This window comes from Alternaria arbusti, assembly GCF_024043155.1.
Source record: "Alternaria arbusti strain BMP 1465 chromosome Unknown scaffold_4, whole genome shotgun sequence".
Lineage (NCBI taxonomy): Eukaryota > Fungi > Ascomycota > Dothideomycetes > Pleosporales > Pleosporaceae > Alternaria > Alternaria arbusti.
This window is the reverse complement of record NW_026249944.1, coordinates 1562824-1578895: the sequence shown is the minus strand read 5'-3', so window position 1 is coordinate 1578895 and position 16072 is coordinate 1562824. Positions and strand designations below refer to the sequence as shown.

The 16072-nt window shown below is 53.4% G+C and overlaps 7 protein-coding genes across 7 annotated transcripts; 6 read left to right on the top strand and 1 right to left on the bottom strand.

The window, feature by feature from the left end:
• Window positions 1-431: 431 nt before the first annotated feature.
• Window positions 432-3252, top strand: J4E86_004180 (uncharacterized protein; the record flags this gene model as incomplete). Its single annotated transcript, XM_051444724.1, has 4 exons — window positions 432-468; window positions 521-678; window positions 731-882; window positions 930-3252. 4 exons carry the CDS (start codon window positions 432-434, stop codon window positions 3250-3252), a joined length of 2670 nt encoding a protein of 889 aa, XP_051304349.1.
• Window positions 3253-3770: 518 nt separating this feature from the next.
• Window positions 3771-5423, bottom strand: J4E86_004179 (uncharacterized protein; the record flags this gene model as incomplete). The annotated part of the gene is made up of 5 exons (XM_051444723.1): window positions 3771-4423; window positions 4473-5003; window positions 5054-5156; window positions 5269-5309; window positions 5399-5423. The coding sequence occupies 5 exons, from the start codon at window positions 5421-5423 to the stop codon at window positions 3771-3773; spliced, it is 1353 nt and encodes a 450-aa protein (XP_051304348.1).
• Window positions 5424-5771: 348 nt separating this feature from the next.
• Window positions 5772-6593, top strand: J4E86_004178 (uncharacterized protein; the record flags this gene model as incomplete). The annotated part of the gene is made up of 3 exons (XM_051444722.1): window positions 5772-6062; window positions 6136-6385; window positions 6433-6593. The coding sequence occupies 3 exons, from the start codon at window positions 5772-5774 to the stop codon at window positions 6591-6593; spliced, it is 702 nt and encodes a 233-aa protein (XP_051304347.1).
• Window positions 6594-8050: 1457 nt separating this feature from the next.
• J4E86_004177 (uncharacterized protein) lies at window positions 8051-9642 on the top strand (the record flags this gene model as incomplete). Its single annotated transcript, XM_051444721.1, has 3 exons — window positions 8051-8250; window positions 8313-9097; window positions 9146-9642. The coding sequence occupies 3 exons, from the start codon at window positions 8051-8053 to the stop codon at window positions 9640-9642; spliced, it is 1482 nt and encodes a 493-aa protein (XP_051304346.1).
• A 374-nt stretch (window positions 9643-10016) lies between these two features.
• J4E86_004176 (uncharacterized protein) lies at window positions 10017-10584 on the top strand (the record flags this gene model as incomplete). Its single annotated transcript, XM_051444720.1, has 2 exons — window positions 10017-10144; window positions 10194-10584. 2 exons carry the CDS (start codon window positions 10017-10019, stop codon window positions 10582-10584), a joined length of 519 nt encoding a protein of 172 aa, XP_051304345.1.
• A 1706-nt stretch (window positions 10585-12290) lies between these two features.
• Window positions 12291-13118, top strand: J4E86_004175 (uncharacterized protein; the record flags this gene model as incomplete). The annotated part of the gene is made up of 3 exons (XM_051444719.1): window positions 12291-12732; window positions 12787-12879; window positions 12934-13118. The coding sequence occupies 3 exons, from the start codon at window positions 12291-12293 to the stop codon at window positions 13116-13118; spliced, it is 720 nt and encodes a 239-aa protein (XP_051304344.1).
• Window positions 13119-13876: 758 nt separating this feature from the next.
• J4E86_004174 (uncharacterized protein) lies at window positions 13877-15974 on the top strand (the record flags this gene model as incomplete). Its single annotated transcript, XM_051444718.1, has 3 exons — window positions 13877-14107; window positions 14171-15338; window positions 15388-15974. The coding sequence occupies 3 exons, from the start codon at window positions 13877-13879 to the stop codon at window positions 15972-15974; spliced, it is 1986 nt and encodes a 661-aa protein (XP_051304343.1).
• Between the last annotated feature and the right edge of the window lie 98 nt (window positions 15975-16072).

The following is a 16072-nucleotide window of genomic DNA, read 5'->3' as shown; positions in this document are numbered from 1 at the left end:
TTGTCATGATGATTTATTTACAGTGTACACGATTATGGAAATGTTACATTACCTGAGATGGTCTACAGCCTACATCAACATGAAAACATGCAAAGTAGGTGACCTAACGTCGATGTAGGCTCCAGGTCTGTTCGGGTCTTTTCTTGTATAAGGTGCAGTCGTTGTTGTGCATTGTAGCGTTACGAGATTCTATTCCCGTGCTGGAGGGCGTAGAGTTCCGGGTCGGATTCGGTATGAGACATAACGAAGAAAATGTACTCAGCAGCATTATTGCAAGCGAAGGACAGTCCACGATGGCGGATGTTGTTGACGGGAGGAATGATGAGGGCGGCGGGGGCGTCTTCAAAGCGCGCTAGCCTCACCCACTTTACGCGGTCGCGTCGACCGGAACGCGGTGCACTCCCGAGTAGCAACCATCACACCATACCACAATGGCTACCACACAGCGCCTCCGCGCTCGACAGGCCCGTAAGTAAACCGGGATCATAAATAAGAATTGCCATTCTGATTGAAGCTCTAGATGCCCCTGGCGCAACCTATCTCGCATACACACCCAACGGAAAGAAACTCGTCACAGCCGGAGTCGACAACTACTGCCGCGTCTTCACTACGGGCTCCGATGACGAGCCAGTCACGATAGATGAATGTCAGGAGAACAACACTGCTGTCGTAGCTGGGGTGCGCAATACAACATGATCAGGGTTGGGGCAACATACTGATCCTTAGGCAGAATGGCTACTTCATCACCGGCTCAGAGGACGGCACAGTGAGCAAGTTCTCGCTCGATAATGGCAAGTTCGAAGAGATTCTGGTCAGGACTACGCTCCCAGTACGGGATGTAGCTCTTAGCCCGGATGGCAACTGGATTGCCGTTGCCAGCGAGTACGTATGTGGCTCTAATCGTCCGATCTGGTCACTAACGAATGCAGTGAACTCGTCGTAAACCTCGTAAATGTCAAAGACAAGAGCATGAAAAGCTTGCGCGAACAGCCTCGAGCCGTCAAACACGTTTCCTTCGACAAGACCGGGACCCAACTAGCCGTATCCTGCACCGACGGTCACATCTACATGTATAACCTGGAGGGCGGAGAGCCTGAGATGGTCAACAGAGTGGAGGGCATGATCAAGAGCCTAGAAGCAGATGCGGAGACGAGTTCGAAAGTCCTTTGGCATCCAGATGGGCGAGCTTTTGCTACACCCACCGCCATGCGCCAGATACAGGTCATGTCGACGAGTGATTGGGAGAGGCAGCGAGTCTTCAAGACAGGTCATACAGCCGACATCACCGCCGCGGCATGGTCACCGAACGGTGCCTTGTTAGCAACTACCTCGAGCGATCTGAGCCTATGCCTTTGGGATACCAAGACACAGAAACAGCTCAAGAAGCTCGACGATGTCAAGGCTACAATACTCGCAATGGCATGGCACCCAACGGAGAACATTCTATCGTACACCAACAACGAAGGCGAACTCTTCATCCATACCGACCTCGTTCCCGACGAACATCTCCCCCTACTACAAAAGCCTACAGTCTCCGCTCCTTTCTTTCACGACCCCTCGGAAGGCCGAGCCGGTGTCCCACAACCAGCGAAGCTCACGAACGGCAACGTACAGACTCTCCCTGGACGGCCGAGACAAAGGAGTGGAACTCCGGACTCGTTAGAGGATATCTTGGGCCCAGAGTTCCAGGACGATGAAGCTCAAGTGGATGGCGATGAAGAGATGGAGGATTTCGTTATTGACGACGATGGCGCTGGATATGCTCCTGCAATCACAGCTGCTAAGAAACGTCCAAACGGACATCTCACTAGCGGCGTAGAACCTGCCTCGAAACGTCGCGCATACAGCTCAGCCCTCTTCCGTCCCCAAGTACACGAGCCATTTCAACCAGGTAGTACACCCTGGCGCGGAAACCGCCGGCTACTCTGCTGTTCATTAACCGGATATGTCGAGACCGTGGAACAGGAGGGCAAGCATCATACAGTAAGCGTCAAATTCTACGATGAACACACATTCCGCAACTTCCACTTCACCGACGTCTTCCTATACGACAAATCTTGCCTCAACGAGAACGGGACACTGTTCGCCTGCCAACCCAACAGCACAGGTGACGGCAACCCAGCAATGATATACTACCGACCGCACGAGACATGGACGACAAGAACCGAATGGCGGACCAATCTGCCGACTGGAGAATCCGTCACTGCGATTGCACTATCGAATTCATATGTCTGCGTAACTACATCGACAAACTACGTGCGCATATACTCACTCTTCGGTCTTCCGGTACGCGTCTACAGGCAAAAGAGTTCTCCAGCAGTCACCTGCGCAGCGTGGCGCGACTACATCCTCACGATTGGCAACGGACCCATCCAAAACGACCTCAGCACCCAACTCCTCTACACGATCGAAAACATCAAACACGACGTCGTCTACCAAGACTCCGACATCCTCGCCCTACCCCCAGGCACAACTCTAACCTCCGTCTTCTTCTCCGCAGAAGGAGACCCCTACATCTACGACTCCTCAGGCGTCCTCCTCACCCTCCTCGGCTGGAGAAACACCGGCCAGGCACGCTGGGTCCCCATGCTCGACACCAAACTCCTCTCGCGCCGCGCCGGCGGCGGAAAAGAAGAGTCCTACTGGCCCGTCGGCGTCGCTTCATCACCCACATCCTCCGAAGGCATAGGAGGCGCAAAGTTCCACTGCATGATCATCAAAGGGCGAGAACAATACCCCTCAGCACCCGTCCCGCACCTCTCCGAATTCGGCTTCGAAATCCCGCTCACGAGTGTCATCGACAAAGCCAGGAGCAAGAAGAACAGAAGAGGAGGCGAGGAAAGCGACATGGAAGACGAGGACGAAGACGCCAACGCGCCTCAGACCAACGAGGAGAAACAGCAAGACCACGAACAAGCCTTCATCCTCGCTTCGACACTACATTCGCAACTCTCTTCCACCCTGCTCCACACGCGTCCGACGGCGTCGCAGAAATCGGCGCTGAGTACGCTCGAAGTGGCGATTGACCGTGCGCTGCTTCAGTTGCTTGGGTTGGAGTGTCTGGCGGGTGAGGATCATGGGATGAAGGCGCTGGAGATTGTTAGTTTGATGAGGGATGCGAATGGCAAGATGCTGGATTTGGCGGGTAAGGTGGCGAGTAGGTATGGCAGGGAGGTGCTTGGAGAGAAGATTAGGGAGTTGGCGGAGAAGAAGGCGCTGGCTAGGGATGATGCCGATGAGGACGACTTCTAGGTACTGGGGTTAAATGAGGGATATTGTGCAATCGTTGCTTTGATGCAGTGATGATTTATCTGGGTAGCACAGCGAGCGTTCGCTGCTCAATATAGCACATAATTCGAGGAGAATATTGAACGCCCTAGAGCCTACGTTAACGGTTGGTTACCTGCTTTGCGTGTTTCTATCTTCATGTAGGCCTTAGGCCTGTTTAATGTTTTTCTTGTGCAAGGGTCTACTGATCAATCAATCATCTTATAATACTTGATCAAATGTTAGATCATGGAAAGTGCCGCTTGACAATTTATTGGCATTACTAAAGGGAGTAACATAGAAAGAGGACAATTGATCCCAAATCGCTTCATGTATGGAGAAGAAGGTACGCTAGAAGCTCTCCTTGTAAACGCCGTAGCCCGCCATTATCAATCTGGTACTTGTCTCTCTTCAAAAGCGAGGCTTCGAACAAGACACACTCCAATCAACAATGTAGAGCCATACTGCTCTTGAACACGCTACACAGTACGGTGAGAAGCCGTCTAGTACTCTGCCTCAACACCCTCATCATCCCCGAGGGAGTCAGCTGCGACCTCTTCGTAATCGCGCTCCAAGGCAGCGAGATCTTCACGAGCCTCGGAGAATTCACCCTCCTCCATACCCTCACCAACGTACCAGTGGACGAAGGCACGCTTGCTGTACATGAGGTCGAACTTGTGCGAGAGAGCAGACCAGGCCTCGCTAATGGCCGTGGTGTTGGACAACATGCAGACAGCGCGGTTGACAGCGGCGAGGTCACCGTTGGGGACCATCTGGGGGGGCTGGTAGCAGATACCAACCTTGAAACCGGTAGGGCACCAGTCGACGAACTGGACGGTGCGCTTGGTCTTGACCTGGGCAATGGCAGCGTGGGTGTCCTTGGGGACAACGTCACCACGGTACAACAGGCAGGTGGCCATGTACTTTCCGTTGCGAGGATCGCACTTGACCATCTGGTTGTTGGGCTCGAAGCAGGCGTTGGTGATCTCCATGACCGAGTTGGCCTCGTGTGCGGCCTTGGCGGCGGAGATGACGGGAGCATAGGCGACGAGAGGGAAATGGATGCGAGGGTAGGGGACCAAGTTGGTCTGGAACTCGTTCAGGTCGACGTTGAGGGAACCGTCGAATCGGAGGGAGGCGGTAATGGACGAGACGACTGAGTCAGGTTAGCAGAGTGGATTTCTAAGCAGGCTCTGGCAGCTTACCCTGGGCAATGAGACGGTTGAGGTTCTCGTAGTTGGGGCGCTCGATACCGAGGTTCCTTCGGCAGATGTCGTAGATGGCCTCGTTGTCAACCATGAAGGAGCAGTCGGAGTGCTCGAGTGTGGTGTGGGTGGTCAGGATGGAGTTGTATGGCTCGACGACCGATGTGGCGACCTGGGGCGCTGGGTAGACACAGAACTCGAGCTTGCACTTCTTGCCGTAGTCGACGGACAGACGCTCCATGAGCAGGGCGCCGAAACCAGATCCAGTTCCTCCACCGAAGGAGTGGAAGACGAGGAAACCTTGCAGACCTGAGCAGTTGTCGGCAACGCGGCGGACCTTGTCGAGGACCTGGTCGATGAGCTCCTTTCCGACGGTGTAGTGACCACGGGCGTAGTTGTTCGAGGCATCCTCCTTGCCTGTGATCATCTGCTCGGGGTGGAAGAGGGAGCGGTAAGGGCCGGTGCGGACCTCGTCGACGACGTTGGGCTCAAGATCGGCGTAGATGGTACGGGGGACATACTTGCCCTGGCCTGCGCAGTGTTAGCAGTCGAAATGGCGCTCCGGGGCGAAAGCTGCCTACCCGTCTCGGAGAAGAAGGTGCTGAAGCCGTGGTCGTCGTTCAGGGCCTTGCGCTCCTCGGTGAGGAAACCATCGGGCTGGATGCCGTGCTCGAGGCAGTAGAGCTGGAAAGCCGAGTCAGTATATCGCGCACTGGCGGTGAGCTATCCGCAGCCCCTTCTTCCGGCGTAGAATGGGATGCAGCAGCAGCAGCGCGTGTCGTCGGGTGCAACTCACCTCCCAGCAAGAGTTTGCGATCTGGCAACCGGCCTGGCCGACTAGACGCGTACAAAGTCAGCATCAACAAATAGCCAGGGATGTCCCGCTGCAGGCGGTCAGGGCGCGCATGGCGCAAGGGACGACATACCGTTCAGACTGATGACTTCTCTCATGGTGGCGTAGAGCAAAGGTAGTAATTGGGGTATCGAAATGGAGTCTCGGGGGAACCTGGGCGGCGAGGGTTGAAGCTGCTGTCGGTGGGAGTGGAGCAGTGGGGGAGAAGTGCTGTTGTGTTGTGGAATCGAACTTTTAGGCCAAAAGGGTCCGCCTATCACGGACCACGGCGCTAAGCTACACGTCCAATGCAGCTGCCTGGCCGTTGCGCGAGAAACACGACCTCATCGGACGAATTCAAGCCTGTTGTTCCTCTGCCTGCCTATGGCGCTGCTCTGGCCGACGTGAGAGACAATGAATGGCGGTCCTCCCAACTCTCCCCCATCTTCACGTGCTGTCCGCCAAAGATGCGCCTCTCCGCCGGGCTGCTCTGCATCGTCACGCAGGCCTGGACGGTGAATGCCAACGTCGAGAAGACGATATTCCTTGGTCCCAGCCCTGTGACTCTCTCCAATGTCCGCCCCGGGCTAGATGACCTCGGCCTGCACTACCTGTCGCCCTCGTCCACCATCCTCCCGATCCGAGTCCCTGTCCAGTTTCCCACCGAGTCGCTGCCCCGCGGTCTCGAGTCCTGGTACTTGCTTCGCGGCCTGCAAGACGGCAGGAGGTACGAGGTGCGCATCTGCTGGCCGGCCACCGTGAGTCTACTGCTCCTTCCCGTTGCATATCGCATGCATCGTCTCACATGATTGTTTGTACTGACCTGCCCAGCAACCCACCGACTTCTGGCTTGACACTTACTCAGTCACCCACGTATTTGATACTCCCGAGTTCATATCTTCGTTATCAGAGTATAACTCAGTCATTCGACGCGACCCAGTGGACGACGACGGAAACACCAAGGAAGCGCCGCCCGCAGCTCCAGAGTCGGTACTGTTCTTGCGCCTCCAGGCTGCAGCGTCCTACTATTCGACCAATCGCACATTGATGGACTACCCGCCTCCAGTTGATGCCGATATCAGTACGTCTAATCCCACTAACATGTCATGCGTCGTCTAACAACCATAGTACTCGATCCCTTCATACTGAACGTCTTCCCACAATCACTTGGCCCAATCGCGATATACATTACCGCAGTCGCTCTAGGAGCCTGGTTTCTCTCCGGCCACATCTACCGCTGGCTGCTTTCCGTCGCTGCCGAGTCACCCAGCAAACCTCACACCGATTGAGCAGCCACCTCATACAAGAAAAAAACTGAACAGGTCTGCAGACTACATCAAGTCAAAACCTTGCAAAGGCGGTGACCCAGCGCCAACGTAGGCTCCAGGCTGTTCGTTTTTTTTTAGGTTGGCGTGCGCTTGTCATTCACGCACTTTCACGCAACAATGTCTGCAGCGCCTCCGCCTCCACCTCCACCTCCGCCGCCACCGCACAAGCCACCGTCTGATGACAAATGCGATAGATTGTTCAATCTCCTTCCCGCCGAACTGCTCCTCATGATAATCAACTACGCGGGTGTCGGTAGTATTATGAACCTTGCTCTAGCCATCTATCCTACCCTGCAGCGGCATCGGATCGCCCCGGAGCTTAGTGCGCACACCTACTTCAGCATAGTACGTGTGGATAGGACCTCGAATACAAGCAACAGAAGACGACCCCTACCGCAAGGTCTCGATCGGATGCCCATGGAGCTGTGGTTTCAAGTGGCTCGAGATCTAGAACCAATCGACATCCTGTCCATGATGTTCGCTATCGGCGCATACCCGCGAGACTCGCTTACCCAGGAGACAGCGGAGAGGATGAGGGATTTGAGCTTGAACTGGTGCGGGAAATCAAAGAAAAAGGATTGACAAACTATGGCTGAAACGGGATGCGATAGCTAGACAGATACCATACCATACAATGAAAAAGAGCCGAACATGCCTAGAGCCTACATTGACGTTAGGTTACCTACTTTGCATGTTTTCATGTTGATGTAGGCTGTAACCACAAAAACGTAGGTTGCGGCCTGTTCAGTTTGTCCCTAGGTTGACGTTACCCGAATAGCTCGATATGCGAGCGGCAAGCGTATCTAGGGTTTGCTCAGACACTGGTGCTTGCTGTCGAACACACCCTGATCTTTCGACTCTGGACCAGGGTCGGTACCTGGAAGAATTGTGAACGTTTTGGACTCTGGAAGAGGAATGAGCAGGAGTACGATGGTGCAAACGGCCACAGCTGTATGATGTAGAGTATGAGCCTGGAACAGATCGAACTTGAGCAGATCGCTGAGCTTCTACGTGAGAACAACGCCATGCCCACCAACCATCCTACTTTGCACGCACCTCATACAAAACTGAACAGGTCTGGAGCCTACATCGACGCCAGGTCATGTATTTTGTAAGCTTCCATGTTGATGTAGGCTGCAGGCCTGTTTAGGTTCTTGTTTTTCTTAGTTGACGTGCATATGAGGCTGGAAGCATGCTGCACGGACGTTGACGGCTCAACAGATGCCAGCTCCTCACCCACCGCAGTTGAGCGACGCTAAAGATTACCCCATACCCAAACACGCCCTAGGGCGTTCATTAGTCACAATCCGCCGCGCTCGTCCCGTGAAAAAGTTCCTGGGTCCTGTAAACCTCGGTGCTTCGCAATCATCTCATCTTGAATATTGTTAGAGGAATCCTTCCGTGGAACAAAAGCCACAATGGTGCTCACGGACGAAGAGCAGCCTCTGCTCAGAATAATATCGCATGACTACGAAAGCGTCCAACAAGAGAATGATGCCGAGGAAGCTGGAAATGACGCGCTTGATTTTGAGCCTCTGGACCCTGAGGACCCTCGCAACTGGTCGCCAGGTTTCAAATGGGGTATCGTTTTGTTGCTTGCTCTTATGGCGTTCACCGTGTATGCATATTCTCCCAGCACTCCAATTGTCAAAAGAACTTCGACGCTGACCATGTCTACAGAACGTTTACTTGCATTGGCGTGGTACCGGTCGCCAGCAAGATCGTCTCGGATCTCGATGGAAAGCAATCGAGCTCTGCAAACAGCGCGCTCCTCGTGACTATCTGGGAACTTGGAGAAGCCGCTGGACCATTACTTATCGCACCGTTATCGGAGATTTTTGGACGCTATCCTGTCTTCAACGTTTGTAACATCGGCTTCATCGCTGCGACTATCCTAGCAGTTTGCAGCCAGAACAGCGGCATGTTCATTGCTGCGAGGATGCTCACAGGTCTTTGCGTCGCTTCAAACGTCCTCAATCCAGCCATTATCGGAGACATCTTCGAGAGCGAGCAACGCGGCTCCGCAATGTCTTTGGTTATGCTTGCGCCGCTCATTGGAGGAGCTATCGGCCCTGCCATCTCTGGCACCATCGCAGAGACGATAGGGTGGCGACGCATGTTGACCATCGCCGCCGGACTAGCTATCGTGTGCGAAGTTCTGTTCCTCGTCTACTTCAGAGAGACGTACAAGATGGCTGTTTTGAGAAGAAGAGCAGCGAAGACGATGCAGGAAACTGGAAAGGTTCCGGAGTCGAAGAGCACGCATGAGTATCTAGCAAAGCTCTGGCACTCTATCACCAGGCCTTTTGCGGTCTTGTTCGGTTCGAGCGTACTCATGCTTCTCTCGCTATTTGCCTCGGTCGCGTTCAGCTTCTTTTACGTTGTCAGCGTTTCATTACCCTCGATCTTGCTTGACAGGTATGACTTCAAGTTCGGCCAGATTGGTTACACTTTTATCTCGTTCAGTAAGTATCTTGATATGCTTGAACCCACGGCAGCTAACAGATATCTAGGCGTCGGATCTTTCTGCAGTGTATTAGTATGCAACTTTACGCTCGATAGGATATACGTCAAGCTTCGCGGGCCCGATGGCGGAAAAGGAAAACCAGAGTACCGCCTTCCTCTTTCTATCCTGGGTGCGATCCTCTTGCCTTTCTCGGTAATCGCATACGGCTGGATCGCAGAATACCGTCTGCCTGTACTCCTGCTTCTCGCCTCGGTGGCCCTGATGGGGTTCTCGCTCCTTCTGACTGTTATACCGTTATCTGCTTACGTCGTTGACGCTTGCGGTATGTACTCCGCATCGGCTATGACGGGCGTCATCGTCACGCGATGCCTTATGGGCACCTTCCTGCCACTCACGACTGGTCCATTGTCTGACGCACTTGGTTATGGGCTAGGCTTCACTCTTTTGGGCGCACTGAGCTTGTGTTTGGTCATCATCCCGTTATGCATATTCAAGTTTGGGGAGAAGTGGCGGCAGCATTCAGAATTCACGAAAGACACTTGAAGCACCTTACACAGGAAAAAAAACTAAACAGGTCTAGAGCCTACATTAACGCTAGGTTAACTACTTTGTATGCTTCTATATTAATGTAGGCTGCAGGCCGATCTAGCCTTTTTCTTGATTGACGTAGAAGGGTAAGAAGCTGCAACGTTAATTCCTGCCATACAAACATATTGTGTAAAAGCCACTTCCTCAAGTTCGCATAGCTCCTACGATCTATGTCCGCACTTTCTGGGAAAGTACCCGTCATCGATGCCGTACAAAAGCTGCACCGTGCCTCCGTTTTCCGTTCCTTTTCTGCACTCCATCATCAACAGCCACAAGCTTGCTGATCAAATCCGAGCACATCCTTCCAGTATCCACAAGCTTAGCACGCCATGAAGTTCTTTACCTTAGCTCTCGCAACTCTGCTAGCCCAGACGGTCACGATCGCCCAAAGTCTGTTCAAGCACCAGTCCAATGGCTTCCGTCTTATCCTCAAGTCAATCGACAAAAACTTCAATGAGTACATACGACCACCCTTCAGCCCTTTTCTTCATCCTGACAGATAGCAGCCACGCACTCGGAGTTTGCCATTGGTCCGCAGTCCACGAAGGCCTATGCCTGTACGATGACACGACTGCCACCCCTGCACGTCCCCCCACTACCTTCTACCACAACGTATCCTCCTACGACGACATCCAGGGTATTCTCAACTGGCCCCCGCCTCTTTGGGGCACCGATGATCCCGTCTCGTCCGCAATGCAGTTCGACTATGTTGCTGGGACCAATCTCGTGTACGCGACTTTCACGCCCGGGACCGACACATACCAACTGGTGTGCTTCGAAGAGGGCAGCGCTAGCATGTACATTGCAATCGCCGGAGATGATACTCGCAAGGCCCCTGATTGGGTTGATCCACCGAAAGAAGGTCAAGAATTGGTATCTGTGTGCTATGAGGTTTGACTCTAGGCAGTTTTCGCTGGCATGGAAGATAGGTTTTGTGGGCGAGCCGCAAAATCCCATGTGTTGGAAGGTCGACGTAGTGAGGGTGTGGGTTTGAGGAGATAAGGATTCAAGATGTTTTGTGCTTCCCGGGTGTCAGTGCGGGACTATCTGATTCTTCTCGCGAAGGAAGGAGTCCGTTGCGGTTGACTGGACTGTTCTGGCGACGGGTGTAGTAGTCAAGGTGTCTTTTCATTGTTTGAATTTTGCCTTTTTGTTCCAGTACACGCAAATAGATTCTTCATCTTTTCAGGCTCATCAACGCAGGACGTTTTGAACCTTCCTCGGAACGGCACGACGCTATCTAGGGCTGCGAGCTGAATGCGATACGCGAGCAGCTACCATACGGCTTCCACTGCGTTTATTCCGTCCCGAACTAACCTCAGTATCTGGGTATTTGGGCTATACTTCTTCCAAACGAGCAACTACGCATGTAGCCGAGACCCGCCACCACTCTCTTCCTCAACTGACCACACAAGGTGATCATATCAATGAAAAGAAAAATTGTAGCCCCCCGCGGGGACTTCCGCCGAGATCCGTTGCTCACGCCAAATGAACCTGGTTCTCGCCCACTGATCAGTAGGGACAACATGCCTGGAGTTGGCGGAGATGATAGTGAGTAAGGGACCTGTCGATCCTCAGCTCGCACCTGGACACCTCGCCGGTAGATGAGAGTAGAACGGCCTGTTCTACCTGGTAAGTATGGATGTCTTCAGTGCGAACCAAGGAAGAGAGGACGCAACATCATACTATCGCTGACAAGAGACCCCCACCTCAAGACGGCAGTAGAGAATAGCTTTTGACCCGGCTGTTCAAACAGCAGAAGCTAACCCCCGCCTTAGAACCGGAAAGAATTCTCCCTGGCACTGTTGAAGTGCCCATTTAAACGGACGAGTGGTGTGAAAGGAGAACCCTACGAAGACTCTCAGCAGCGATAGGATGGGGTTGCGGATAAGAGAAAGGAAGAAACCACGGCGCCAAACTGCCGTCGTCAAGAGTCCAATACCAATATCATCGAGCAGTACCAGGCGTGTAAGATACTTCCGAAACTGTTGAAGGTTCGTTGCTCTAAAAAGACCGTCGACGGCGGTAGTTAGGCGTGTGGGTGGGTTAGAAGAAAGAAGTAGCTGGGCGGGCACAATATATGTCCAGTGGCGGGCGCACGAGCCCACTCCTATGACGTCCTCAGGGAATATAGTCCAGGCAGCAAAGTGAGAGCGCGCCTCAGTCTAGTGGATCCAAGGCAAAGTGATAGTGAGTGAGCAATGAGTTCGAAGGAGGGAGTGGGAGGCAGCATTTCTCGATGTATACTACTCAGGTACCAGTACAATGTAGCAGATGAAGCCAACCTCGCTACTTCCTCGTCTTGGTAGCTCAACATCTCACCATTACGTGATGCTGTTCCTCTTGACTTCTCGTGCTACCAGTGCTACGATACCTAGATAATGTCGGCCGCTCAGGATTTAGCTTCAAGGTCTGACCAGCATCCTGAATCTCGACATGTTGTTGTTCTGATTCGGACATTCGGGATAGCCCAGCGGAAAGTGAAGTACGGAGTAGTACTGACCTAGGTGGTATGTCTGAGCAGGCCCGTGCGTTCTCGCGCATCAAGCATCGCCCACCAGAGCGACATGATCAACCTCACGACCCGCTCAACCCACGCCACGATGAAGACGTCACTCGCCACCCTCTCGTCTTTCGCGACGCTCACAAGCGCTGCACGTCTGCTGCTACAAATCCCGAACTCGGTCCTTGTCAATCCGTCCACGCTCCCCTCGACCACGCACGCAACGCTCCAGTCCTCCGGCCCGCCCCTTGATGCCTATCTCACGCGCTCCAACACGTTCAACTTCAACAATGTGAGCGCCGGAAGCTACCTTGCTACCGTGCATTGCCGCGACTATGCGTTCGAGCCATTGAGGATTGATGTCACCGTGGAAGAGGCGGCAGAGGGCAGCGGGGAGAAGAAGGAGATGATCAGGGCATACCAGACCTTCCTGGGTAACGAATGGGACAACAAGGGAGAGAGCCGCGGCGAGGGCGGTAGCGGTTTGGTGGTTGAAGCCAGGCCGGTAGGAACCAAGTACTTCTACCAAGAGAGGCAAGGCTGTAAGTTGACATCGCCACAATGCGCAATGGGGATATTGTGCTAACACGCCGCAGTCTCACCGCTGTCATTCTTGAAGAATCCTATGATTCTCATGGCGATAGTGTCCATGGGCCTCATCTTCGGCATGCCCAAACTGATGGAGAACAGTAAGTCTCTCGGCAGCCCATTAGGTACTGCCAAGGTTACTGACACATGCGTAGTGGACCCCGAGATGAAGGAAGAATTCGAGGAGATGAAGAAGAACGGCGTCCTGGGCTCCGGAAACACCAACACTGCATCGCAGTTACAGAACTTTGACCTCGCCTCGTGGATGGCCGGTAAGACCGACTCGGGCAGCGCGAGCGCACGTACACAGAGTCCTGCAGGGCAGACGAAGAAACGATAGACAGCGGACACACAGAGTCTCGGAGGACAGCGAAGCGCTCAGGTCCTTCGACACAGAGTATGCCTATATCGGCAGCGAGCAATATACACTATCAACAAGCTAGGACTGTGTTCTTGACTTATAGAGGAAACGCATATACTGCAGCGATTCGTCCGCTCCATGAAGGCCTCATACGCAGTCTCCGGCATGAGCAGGAGGAATCTCACAGAATCAGACATCCGGCGACTGCTAGCGGTATCCGCATGCGCATGTTCCTATCGCTTCATGTTGTCTTTCCGACCTAGCTGTCTGGGCAAAAGCCATCACAATGCTTGATTCCTGACTAATCTATGCAGGATCATACAGATAGCTGAGGAGCCTCTCGTCGTAGTCAGACTTCATAGGCATCTCTCGCTCCTTCCTCATCAGTTAGGAACCAAGAAACCAAAGCAGCCTGTCTCACACAATCCTGCTACATCTTGGAGCTGTCATTTCGTAAATCGACATTAGCTGAACTCCAGCTTCCGCCCCGCAGCTTACCCAAGTGTTGTAGCTGCTTATTCACGCTCTTGACTTTCCATCTCGACCAATCGGGTATGCGCTAGCCCCCGTAGAAGCAAGCCACACTCTCGACCCAGCGAGACAGCGTCGGTACAATCGCGTTGCACAGTTCATATAGCGTATCTGGGATCCTCTCTTTATCTCTCCCAGTTATTTGCGCCTTCACCTACTTCGTGATGAGCAAGATGGCTGGTATTCCGCACATGCCGGCTGCTGACATGGACGATCCAACAAGCACGACAACAAGCGCACAGCATGATCCTCACCAGCACCATCATGCACACATTGGTCACCACACGGGCAAGAGGCTGAAACACTTTCTGAGACCAGATGGAAGAAAGGTGCACATTGCGAGTTCCCCCGATGAAGCAAATCACATGAGGAGGAAGCTGAGCAATGCGAGCGAGAAAGAAGACTTCGACCTAGTCATCCATGGATCTCCCGAACATGTTAGTTCTACACAAGAATTAGAGAGTCATGGCATGGAACAATCGCTCTACTAACGCACACAGATCGAAGCACTCCGCCACACCCACGCCCACCACACTGCGCACCACCGCCAACTGCACCAAGACCATGGCGACCTAGCCCAAGAATTCGAGCGCGTAATCCGCGACCTCGACACCCTCTCCACCGAACTCCACATGCTAACCTCGCACGCCGTGCAACTCGACGCCAACTTCTCCAAATACGGTTACTCAGCCCATCTACGCACCAAAGAAGACGGCCCATCAACAGACTCCCTCGCTGAGTCCTCCTTCGATAAAGAAACATGGCACTCTGATCGTCAACACGGTACAGCAATCCACTTCTACCAAAAGCCTATCGTACGACAGTACTTCCACAAGGGGCTCCTCTGGCGCGCAAAAGAAGCACAGGAAGTGGCTAGCTACGAACTCTTCATTGACCTCTTCTACGTGGGCATCATCGCCATAACAGGCGATTCTGCAGCTGAACATCCAACCGCGCAGTCCTTGCTCCGTTTCACAATCACTTTCATCATGGGCTGGAAATTCTGGACGGACATCGGAGTGCTGGTGTCGTGGTTCGATAGCGATGATGTGATCAGGCGGGTTTCTGTACTCTTTCTGCTAACGTGTTTGTTGGGCTTTACGACGAACATGGTTGAGGCGTGGGAGAGAACGTACGCACCGCTTGTAGGATTCTATCTCGCGGCGAGACTGTTTGTGACGAGCTGTTGGTTTTGGTACGCATGGCGTATCCCCATGGTGAGGGGGAGTATGTTGGGGAATGCGTTACTTTCTTTGATACCGGCGGTGCTTTGGATGGCGAGCGTGAGTGTGGAGGAACCGAAGCGACAGGGACTTATTTGGGTGGCTATCTTGTTCGATCTTTTCGGCCAGTTTAGCATGGTGTTGCTTCAGCGGCCGGGATCGCCCATCGCGCGCTTCGTGCCTGAGTCGTGGAAGAGGAGTCTGGAGTTCTATCCCGCGACGAATATCGAGCATCGAATTGAGCGGACGAATGCGTTCGTTACGCTGGTGTTTGGGTCTTGTGTATTGGGCTTGCTGTATCAGAGTAGTGTGGCGATGGGTATCAATGCGTTCTTTGGAAAGGCGGTGCTGGGTTTGGTGCAGACGTTCGTGTTGAATTGGGTGTACTTTGAGATTGACTCGTTCAATCTTCATACACATGCTATCCGCCGACATGTGTTCTCTGGTAAGTCAGACCCCCAAACGCTCCCACGCCGATAATAACGATCAACCAGCTTTGACATGGTTCTCCGCCCACCTCCCTTTCATCATGTCTTTCGTCCTATCCGCATCAGCCCTCGGCGTCCTAGTCCGCGCCCACGACGCCGCCTCCGCACCCCTAGAATCTCTATCAGAAACCTTCGTTTCCCGCTCCGAAGACCACATCTCCGATGGCCTAGTCTGGTTCTACTGCGGCGGTCTAGGCATCTCGCTCCTCTGCCTCACCGTCATCTCAGCAACACACGTCCACCGCACGATTCCCAACCAGCGACTCCGCAAACCCGTGCGTCTCCTCTTCCGCGCTGCTGTTTCTGTCATCATACTCACTCTTCCTCTTGCACACCTCGATAGCCTGCGGTTGATAGCAACGACCACGGGACTAGTCGTGTCTGTGCTAGTGCTTGAATTGGTCGGCGTGGCGTGCTGGGGTGAAAACTTCTTCTGGGAAAAGGAGTGTAAGAGGGATCAGGCGACGTATAGTGCGAGGTGTGCGGTTAAGAGAGAGGAGTTGGAGAAGAGTGTTAGGGAGGGGACGGTTGTGGATGTAGAAGAGATCGCGAGGAGGGAGGGTGGGGAGAAGGGCGTTGTTGGTGTGGTTTGAGTGGACATAATCGGGACATGATGACGATATTTTACGTCTTTAATACTCTAATGAGTATGATGATACAACGGGCTTCAGATAAATCTCGAAATAGCTCA